This window comes from Stylophora pistillata, chromosome 9, assembly GCF_964205215.1.
Source record: "Stylophora pistillata chromosome 9, jaStyPist1.2, whole genome shotgun sequence".
Classification (NCBI taxonomy): domain Eukaryota; kingdom Metazoa; phylum Cnidaria; class Anthozoa; order Scleractinia; family Pocilloporidae; genus Stylophora; species Stylophora pistillata.
Genome location: NC_142527.1, coordinates 14,992,448 through 15,002,700, shown reverse-complemented (window position 1 = coordinate 15,002,700; position 10,253 = coordinate 14,992,448). Strand labels below are relative to the sequence as shown.

The following is a 10,253-nucleotide window of genomic DNA, read 5'->3' as shown; positions in this document are numbered from 1 at the left end:
CTCTGATATGTGGTGTTCCTTTGGTGTGAATCCCTTTCAGATCATTGATCTATTGAATCTGCTCCAGAGAGGGTTTATCAGATTACTGATCTGAGTGATCTGAACACTGATCATTGGATCACTGATCTGCTGCATTTCACTGGCAAGGAATCTAATTTCTTCATTCCTGATATGTTAATGATATTACATTAATGATAGGGAGGGTGATGGTTATATTAATAATATTGCAGGGCAGCTGAGTGATAATAATAATATTGCAGGGCAGGTGAGTGATAATAGTGACGATGATGATGAAGAAAAGGTTCAAGTAAAACCAAGGAGACGTGTTCCTATGGCAACTGCAAACCAGGATGATTCTGATTTGGCTGTGCGAGGTTTGTGTTGATAATTAAAAGGTTTTTCATGTTACTCAGTGACCTTCATTTAACCTATCCATACTTCAGTTCTTTATTTTGTTTTTAAGAGAACTATTCTAATTTTTTTCCTTTGGATTCAATGTTAACTGTGGTTCAGATTTTTTAGATTATAATATATTTTAATATTTCATTTTTGTGGAACATTTTGGTTCTTCATTTTTCTATTTAATTTTTTGGCTCTTAAGTTTTGTTTATGTTTTTTGTGAGTTGATACTCAAGGTGCAAAACACTCAATGTGATATTCAACATAATTGATTAATGAATTCAGTTTGATAATATGACTTGCCGTAAACATCCACGTATAAGCCGCACTTTTTTTCACAAAATTGAAGCCAAAAATCAAGGGTGCAGCTTATCTATGGATATGTTGTAGTTCAATTTTATCCTTGGTTCAAATGTTATTTTCCTTTGTTTCAAACTCATTATCATACATTAACATGACCGAGAACAAACGAAAATAAAATTTGAACCAAGTATAAAATTGAACTACAACAGATACATCTGTGTTTAAAGTTCTCAAAAACCTAATTAATATTCATAAAACTTCTTAATTAAGATGCCAAGAAATAAACATAAAAGAAACTGAGAGCATGTTGCTGTAGTTCATTGACTTTTGAAAGTGCTGCATTACAAATGCCATGGATGGCACAGAGGACGACCAAATGTGGGCAGATGACTCCAATTCTGATCCATTTGCAGGCATAGATGAGGATGAGGATGTGGACTTATTTTTTACAGTTTCAAACAGCAACAAGCTGAAATTGACCCAGAAAGTTATGAGAATCTCTTTGGGGATAGTGATAGTGAGGACTTTTACAGGACTTTCATTAAGGGCCGGGCACCGGCCAAATTGACCAGTTGTAAGGACGGTTTTGCCCACCTGGTTTAACAATCTGGAGGAAGGTTTATCTTACAAAGAAGTTTAGTTCAAAAAGTTTTGCCTGCCTGTGAAAACCAGTTGCCCTCCCGCTGAAAAAAATTAATGAAACCCCTGCTTTTATGGCTTTTAACAATAAACACTGACTTTATCAGATGTTCACATGAAGAACAGTAGCATCTTTTATAAATTGTAATATTAATTAATAAAATAGAAACTGAAATGATTGCATCAGTGCGCGTGCTTTCTGTTTATGCCCAGACGATGACCAGGTCCTGGCCCAGACTCCTCCCAACATTTAAGGCTTGGCTACTAGGCACTTTTTTTTTTCAATGCCAAAAGAATTTCAACTTTAAGGTGTGTTTCAAAGTGATAATCTCGAAAAATCAGATCTAAAGAGCATTTTAAGTTAAAGATGGTGTATATTCCAATGAAAAAGGTACGGCAAATGAAATTTCGCTTTCTTTAGACTTGATAAATGTGAAAGATAGCCACAACTTCTGTGTCGGTGTTTTGAAACCTTGATTGTTTGTAGCAATACAACTCTACTGAAACTTCAAACTGTATTTTTGTTTTTTCCAAATTCTGCACTTCCAAATTGGGGGTGTTACTTATCTACGGATGTGGCTTATACATGGACGTTTACAGTAATATTCAAATGGAAAGAAAAATTTATCATTATCATAATGGCTAACAATAATCCCTTTACATTTATAATAGGACCATTGAGAAGAAGGGGAGCTCCATCAACAGGTATTAAAAACCCAAGTGTTTCTATCAAGTACGTTTAGTTTAACAATTTATGATTTGATAGTAGTTCATATATGTGCATGTACTACCCGTACATGTGTTTATACCATATTTTGGCTGAAAGAAGGGATGCTGAGGGAAGCCAGTATAAAATCTGTTTCAACAGAAATAATATATAGATTTAGCCAAGCCTAAAAGCAGAGCTCTCAAGTTCTTAATATTAATGATAACATAAAAGATGTGCATTTGCCAAGACTCACCTGAGTCACCCCTCCCTTAGGCACATACATTATGTGTGTACACTCGGTCAGTCACGTGACAACCAAACAAAAAGAGGTTGACCATATCCCACGGGCATGGGGCTCTTCCCCACGTGCGCATGGGAGCCCCACTATTAAAGACTTGAACTGCAGATAAATGGGGAGGATGAAAACTCAGGGATGAACATGTACTAAGTTTAAAAAGAAATTTGTCAAATCCAGTGCTTCCCTTGTGACTCCATGAAGGTACTGAAGAGAGTCCTTATGTAACTCCTCATTTGGAAATTTATGTTAAACTTTATCATTGTTAAGGTGTGTCTCAGACCTCAAGGCCCATTAATAACGATAGTGATAGTGATGATGACAGTCCACCATCCAGACCTCAGAGACGTGTTCCAGCACTGAACTCCTCAAGCCAAGAGGATTCTAGTTTGGTAGTAAAAGGTACATGTACCTAATCGTACCCTAATGTTCCTAACAAAGACTACAGTTGTACAAATGTGGTGTGATACTTTTGATATGATGAAGGGGTTTGAATCTGGCCTTCAGGAATGATGCAAGTGTTTCAATGAAAGTGAATTTCACATTTCTTTTTCAACTGTGAAACAAATTGCACAGAACAATTTCCATTTAATGTTTTTATTTCACAGACACATGAGTTCTCATAACTCAACTCATGGAAGGGAGTTCTCAAAAAGTGCTGTATGCTTGTTAAAAGCAGTTACCTTACTGTTAATGGGGCAGGCTTTTAAGCAATAGTCAAAATTGTGGCACATACAGTTGCAGTTTAAGCGCAATTGCAGACAATAATTTTCAAACTTTAAGGTTATTCTGTAATAATTCAAAGAATTAGACTTTTTAGAGGTAGAATTCTGAAGTGTTTCTAAGACATGCTTTTCTTTCAATGTAATTCCAAAATAATGTTATGTGTAACTCAGGTCCACTAAAAAGAAGAGGACCATCACCCCAGCCAAGAACATCCTTAGGTCAGTTATACTGTAACTTAATGTTGTTTACACAGGTAAATTAGTATGTGTGTTGGTTTAGGAAGTGAATGATTGGTTACAGGATTGCTTAAATTGTTCAAATTAAATAGTCGATTATTTGTTTCATAATTTGATCGATTATTTGACTTTCAAGATGGAACCTCACTGCAAAGTGATGACATGGTTGATAATGATGGCATTGTTCTGCAAAGGCGCAGTCAAGTATCACAAGATCAGGATGACTTAGTGGTGAAAGGTGAGTATATAATTATGGTGATGACCAGTGATTATGGACAACAGAGGTACATGTATGTAGAATCATACAAGATATTCTTAATCCTTCCAAGATAAGGTTTTGAATGCCTTTGCTATAATATCGCAATAAATACTTGAGACAGTTTGTAATCTCTGTTGTTTTACTGTGCCTTACAATCTTTTCATGCAAGAGAACAAAATACATCAGTTAAACTAGCAAGCAATTGAAACTAAACTGCACCAACCAGAAACTTCAGATGTGATAAAGTTGAGTTTTCCTTCAGGAACAGTAACTCTATGCATTACAAAGTTTTGTTTCCCATCACTTTATATCACCCATTACTCAAATTCTCTGTCGAACATGGATCGTACAATCTTGAAAAGGTCTTGAATGTTAATGGTCGTCTTGAAAAGTCCTTGAATTTGGTTAAGTCCTTGAAAAGTACTTGATTTCTTTAGTAGGTCATGAAAAGCCCTTGAAATTTAGCAACTTCTGTGTGCCTTGTCGCTTTTCTGATAAATTAAGCGGTTTTGCTATGGAAAATTTGTCCACTAGTAACTACCAAAAAGCGGAAATGGTCGGTTTAAAACGTGAGTGGTACATGAAGCAAAGTTGGATCTGTGCCTCAATTTCATGCGCAAGGCATCTGATGTGGGGTAGTCCGCGATGTGTTTTTGTTTTAAAGGGCAACGTAAACATGTAGTGGTTTGGCCACAGGTGGCCCAAGCTCTGTCACTGGCTTTTTCACAGTGAATAATTAAAGAGTTTGTATAGTGGTTTAGTTGGACTTGCTTTTGAGCTCCGTAAATGTAAAGTTGTGTGAAATGATCAAAGAAATAAAGTCTTACCTTCGTAGAGAGTAGTCTTTGTTGTTCTCCTTGCGATTTGAGGCCGTTTTGATGTGTTTTAGCTTGACGCCCTAAAAAAAAAATCCCACTAAAGTTGGTTTGTCGAGCAAATTAAAGGCCGTTCGGAATTCTTCTAATGCGTGGAAGGAACTTCTTGTGTAGGTGAGAGACGGTTAATGTGCGGTCAACCTGGAACCTATTCAAATCTCCCTCAACGGGTCCTCCCCATAGTCTTATAACACCAACTCTTCACACATACTAAGGTACCCTGGGTAAACTCATGGACTAGACTAGATCGTCGATACTGTCCATCTTCACTGTTTTCAATGGATTTTTACAAATATCCTCTTACCTGGGGTACCTTAGTATTTGTGAAGAGTTGGTGTTAGAACTAGACTATGGGGAGGACCCGTTGAGAGAGATTTGACGAGGTTCCAGGTTGACAACAGTCTCTCAGCTGCATAAGAAGTTCCTTCCACGCATTAGAAGAATTCCGAACGGCTGTTAATTTGAAATTCTCGCTGGATTGGTTGCTCAACAAACTGACCTTAGTGGAATTTTTTTCTGTGAACTTCAAGGGCAAGTATTTGGCTTTCGTGCTGCCAAGTTTTGATTAGAGGGAGAGTATTTAAGTGTTGTTTTCGAGTGATTTTGGCGAGCATGTGTCAATAGAAGTTTCCGACCTTCCAGTATTTTATGCACAGTAATTTAGGGCGTCAAGCTAAAACACACCAAAACGGCCTCAAATCACGAGGAGAACAACAAAGACTACTCTCTACGAAGGTAAGACTTCATTTCTTTGATCATTTCACACAACTTTACATTTACGGAGCTCAAAAGCAAGTCCAACTAAACCACTATACAAACTCTTTAATTATTCACTGTGAAAGAGCTTGGGCTACCTGTGGTTTGGCTATGTTTTGGTCAATGAATTTTTCATTTCCTTTTGTTTTCGATTTAATTGAACAATGGGCAAATGTGTATTCAATCGTAACTGGTTTAGATTCCTGAATAAAACTTAGTCCTTGAAAACCATTTTTTGTCCTTGAAAAGTCCTTGAATTTTGTTTGTCTGAAGTTGTACGAACCATGATAGAAATTTCTCTCTCTTCCTAATGCTTCTCTTAAATTTAATGAAACTAATTCAAGATGGTGGCCAAAGGTTTTATAGAAAAATATTAAGCCCCAATTTCCAAAAATACTCTTGTGTTGTGGACTTATTTGGTGTAGAGCTTGTTAACTGGTAAACTGTGGGAGCTCTACAAGAAAAGTAACATGCTTTACTTCTGTGCATGATTACAATTTGAGGAAAAACACAGTAGATAGCATCAAAATTACACACATATGTCCTGATAAGAAATAGAATAATTTGCTTTCATTGACTTCCTAAAGTTTAAATTACTTATTCAAAGTATAGGTTTTAAAGTAATTGTACCAAAAATCTCAAATTAGGAGTCATGATTATTTTTGGAAAGAGGGACCTTGCAGTTCTTATTGAAAACCAGATATGAAAAACCAAATATGTCACACCTTAATCATGGACACATTTTTCTGTCAGTGAGATATCTCATTTTGGTTAAAATTTAAGGACCATTGAGGAGAAGAGGAGCTCCTGCACAAGCAAGACAACCAGTAGCAACAGGTTAGATACACAAACATTAATTCAGCTAGGGAAAAAAATGAGTACTGTCAGTTTGAAACTTGTGCCAAGAATAATATGGTTCTCAGCAATTGATTGAATAATTTAAGCAGCCCTGCCTATGTGCATAAAAACACAGATTTGTGGAGTTGTTATACATGTAGCATTTTTAAGTTTAGAGTGGGGGGGGGTTCAGATTACAAAGTATATCAGTTTTTTATGTTTTATTTGTGGTAGGTCCATTAAGAAGGAGAGGTGAATCCCCACAGCCTAGAGCTTCACTGGGTGAGTAAAGAGAGTGTAAGTCAGCTATGGTAGAGAGGTCCTGAAATTGTCAGCTTCTATCGTTTGGGGTGAAATGAGAGAATCGAGCATTTCATTTTAATTTATGCTTTAGCATAGCAAACATATGTCTCAACAAATTGATACAAAAAAATCTTGCATATCACTAATAGCTGTAGATAGGTTGACTCATCATGAGTGGCAGTGCACAGTCACGGCATTTGTTTTGATGATATCAATGATGAGCATGTGACTCTGAAATTTTCACATTCTGGTAACTTAGGCTGACAGAGTGCAATGTCATCAATTAACTTTTTTAACTATTCCAACAAATAAGATACCACTTCACTACAAATTGATGACAATGATGCTGGAGGTGTCGTTCCACAGAGACAAGGCCAAGTATCGCAAAATAAAGAAGACTTAGTGGTAAAAGGTGAGGGTTCTCTACAACTTCCATAAAACTAGGAATTTTATTTAAATTGTATTTCAAGTTAGCTTAATTTTTTATTCAGCTTGTGATTTAGGTAGGTAATGGAGCTTAAAAAACTCTGATGTTAATAGATGGTTTTGTTTTCTTGCCATAAACATTGTAGTGATCATTCACCAAATCAGTGCTGATGATATCAGTAATCATCTTACTTAGCACCTACTCTGGTATTTTTTATTCTGTTGGCCCTAAAATTTTGATAATAACCTCTCAGATGCGTATTACTGGTGTTTTTCTTGGTAGTTTATCAATAGCTTGTGTTATGAATACTATTTCTGTTACAGGACTAGTACGGAGAAGAGGTGCACCTACACAGGCCAGACAACCAGTGACAACAGGTCAGTGGTCAAACTTTTGCTGTCAAAGTTTAAGCTGAACACATTCAGTGGCCTTTAAGGAAGGAACAAATATATATTTTTTGGGGGATTTGATTTTGTAGGAGCAATCCAAACATCAGTGCAAGCTGATAGTGATGAGGAATATGTCCAACCCAGGAGACGAGTCCCAGCCACCAACAGTCATCCTCAAAATGATCACAATAGTAAGCATTCAGTTGCATCTTATTGTATTTTCAGCAATTAAGGAAGCATGGTATCACACTTGAAACATCTAAGTTGTTACCATTGTGTGATATATTAGGTTACCATAGCAATGCTGCTTGAAAACACCCCTAATCTTGGCTTTGTGTGCTTGTAACTCCCCCTCCTTTTTCATTAGTGGATTGTAAAGTTTCATCTAAATGCTAAATTTAAAAGAAAATGTGAAGTAGGTTCAGAACCACCTTAATATTTCTGATAAATAAGGTGCCTCTTAACCAACTTTACAAACAAAACTTTACTTTGCAAACAAAACAAGTGAATTTCAAGGTGCTTTGAAAGTAACCACTCAAACTGCAAGAAAATAACAGAGATCCCAAGGTGCTAATTTTTGCAACTTTTGTCGCCAAAAGAAGAAAAGAGGCCTCTTTTGAGGGGATAAAAACGAGCAGTTTCAAAGTAGATATAATCAAGTGACAATTGACTTTATGTAGAGCAGTCTCTGAGCGAAATTTTTTGTGTGATTTGGGAGCAAGGGGCACTCCACTTAGTTCAATTACCATGATTTATTTGTTTTGTTTGAGTCGTAAATCGGGTTTGTTCTCACTTTTTCGCCAGATTCTTGGCAGAGAGACGACATAAGACCAGATGATGATGTTCCCTTAGTAACAGCAGGTATGAACAGCTCGACACAAATCAACAGCTCATGTTTATCCACGTGTCCTATTAACAGGGAGTTCGTTTGTGAATGACCGAGCTCTAAGCTGAGCCTCCCGCTGAACATTTAGCACTAGTCGACATTAATCCAGATATAATTGTCACGACAACCGAAGATCAGGCTTAGCTGGGTTTTACCGTCGTTCCCCACAGATTCATTCAGGGTGACAAGTGGTGTAAATTTACAGCCTTAGGTAAGATATCTTAATTCTGTCCTCATGCATATGATAATGAGCTTTCCTCCTCTTCAAGTGAGAAGACGTGAACCAAATCAGGTCAGAAGACGTGAGCCTTCAGCCCGATCACGCTTAGCGGAGGACGCTGAAGTACGCAGGCGCAGTTTACCTCAAACTCCGACTATTCCAGGCCAGGTTACTGCCATCAGGCGACCTAACACCCCACCACACTTGCCGTCTCCAAGGAAACCTGTTACACCCAGAGCTGGTCAGCTAGCTGCACCGAGGTATGAAAAAAATGTGCTCCTACTCCACTTCACATTTCTCCACAAGTCATAATGAGAAGATGATGCGCTTGTTTTGTTTTAAGTACTGTCTATGCCAACATCCCTCGGGTTAAAACCAAGAGAAATAGAAAGAGGGATCCTGGGTTGTCCGTGACCCCCTTATTTTGTAAAATATTTTTCTCTCAAGTGAACAATTTGCAAACTCTATACATCAGGCGAGGAGAACGCGTGAATCCATTGAATCTGCATGACATCAATCTTTTTCCAGTACGTACAAGGCACTCCATTTGCTTGTCCTTGTCGCTGCGTGACTACGAGCCCGTTGATACATAAAGTAAAGAGCAGCGGCATAAGCCACATCATACAAGGCGCACGGAACCGCTTAACCGCCCTTCCCCCCTTGTTTGAATTCTCTCAACTACGCGCCAGTATACATAAGTTTGTTCAGCCACATATCATATATCTATCTCTTTGTGATTTACCTGTTTTTGTTTTGTTTTTTTGTTTTGTTTCTTTTTGTCTTCTTGTTTTTCAAGGAGAATTCCAACGCCTCGTGGATTGAGCCCAGCGAGATCCAATGATGGCGACAGTTGGAGCGAAGGTTTTTATTAGCCACACCCTCTAGCAACGTTCTGGGCCATTTTCTCCGTTTTTTTGTTTGCTTTGGACTTACTGCCATTTTAAGTTCTGGTTGAGGAGAACCTCAATCTGTTTTGACAAAATTTTTATAACTTTAGGGTGAAAGGGTAACAAAGGGCGATAATGTCGTTGGTTGGTATTTCTGTTTCTTTTGCTATTTTTTCATACATTTTTTTAAAGATTATACATCAAATGCTTGGTGTTTTGACAGTGATGACAACAGTGAAACTACAATGATGGTATTGTAGCCGTGAATGGCAATTTGGTTTTGCTTGGGTTTATTTGCTTTTATTTTACTTGCGATGAATGAGTTGGCTGTAAACTTGTTTTTCTGTATTGGTTCTGGATGTTTATCTATTTCCTATGAAAGGTGGAGTTAAAAGACTCCGTTTGGTTTTCTGTCAAACCCAGTGACCGTTGTAAGGTTGTTTTGTAAAATGTGTACAGATTTCATTATCATTGGTGCAGCTGTCTTGCCGCTCTTTTTTTTTCTTTTCCTGATTGGGAAAAGACTTTGCTTTGCGCTGAATGATATCGAACGGAAATCTACTCGATAGAGTAGTAGAACAACAGGTTTAGTGGTTTGATGCCCGGTTAACACACAGCAAGGCCAGTTAAAATAAAATCAGTCTTAATTTGTGGCAACAGTACTTCATAAGAAAACCAAACTGTCGGGGAAATAGGACAAGTGTCTTATTACATCATTTCTTATGTTGGAACGGTTACTTTAGGAAATAATATTTAACGTCCTCACGGAGAATATTTTATTTCGGACAAAAATATTAGGAATTGTTTTAAATTTCAAGAATATTGAGAGTAATAAAGTCGTGAATTAAACTTTTCTCTGAAAGAGGATTCTCTAAGTTGCATGTTAAAACTCCTTCGCGACATGAATAGAAAAGGTATTGTACAAACTATGAGCAAAGTGGGTTGAAAGATTGGAATCAACACCGTGAGAAAGTAGTCTCTTTCTCGGCTCCCGCAATGGTCATGCGAGAGGCCAACATTTCCTGCATTTGTAGCAATTCATGGGTCTTTGTCCCTCACACTTCACGGGTCAAGTTGGTTCACTCATGATGCCCTCGGTTCGAAACC

At 37.5% G+C, this 10,253-nt stretch overlaps 1 protein-coding gene across 2 annotated transcripts in view; it reads left to right on the top strand.

Moving 5' to 3' along the window:
* LOC111324129 (uncharacterized) overlaps nucleotides 1–9,999 on the top strand; it is an 11,415-nt gene extending 1,416 nt beyond the window's left edge. Inside the window, exons 4-16 of one of the 2 annotated variants that reach the window (XM_088733546.1) lie at nucleotides 231–374; nucleotides 2,014–2,046; nucleotides 2,616–2,747; nucleotides 3,242–3,289; nucleotides 3,444–3,545; nucleotides 5,981–6,034; nucleotides 6,269–6,316; nucleotides 6,651–6,749; nucleotides 7,088–7,141; nucleotides 7,243–7,344; nucleotides 7,958–8,014; nucleotides 8,309–8,519; nucleotides 9,056–9,999. In XM_088733546.1, coding sequence (XP_088589672.1) covers nucleotides 231–374; nucleotides 2,014–2,046; nucleotides 2,616–2,747; nucleotides 3,242–3,289; nucleotides 3,444–3,545; nucleotides 5,981–6,034; nucleotides 6,269–6,316; nucleotides 6,651–6,749; nucleotides 7,088–7,141; nucleotides 7,243–7,344; nucleotides 7,958–8,014; nucleotides 8,309–8,519; nucleotides 9,056–9,131 — 1,160 coding nt within the window. In that variant the 3' untranslated portion in view covers nucleotides 9,132–9,999. The remainder of the gene's footprint in view (nucleotides 1–230; nucleotides 375–2,013; nucleotides 2,047–2,615; nucleotides 2,748–3,241; nucleotides 3,290–3,443; nucleotides 3,546–5,980; nucleotides 6,035–6,268; nucleotides 6,317–6,650; nucleotides 6,750–7,087; nucleotides 7,142–7,242; nucleotides 7,345–7,957; nucleotides 8,015–8,308; nucleotides 8,520–9,055) is intronic. The other variant, XM_022927624.2, reaches the window with a different exon arrangement.
* Nucleotides 10,000–10,253: the final 254 nt, after the last annotated feature.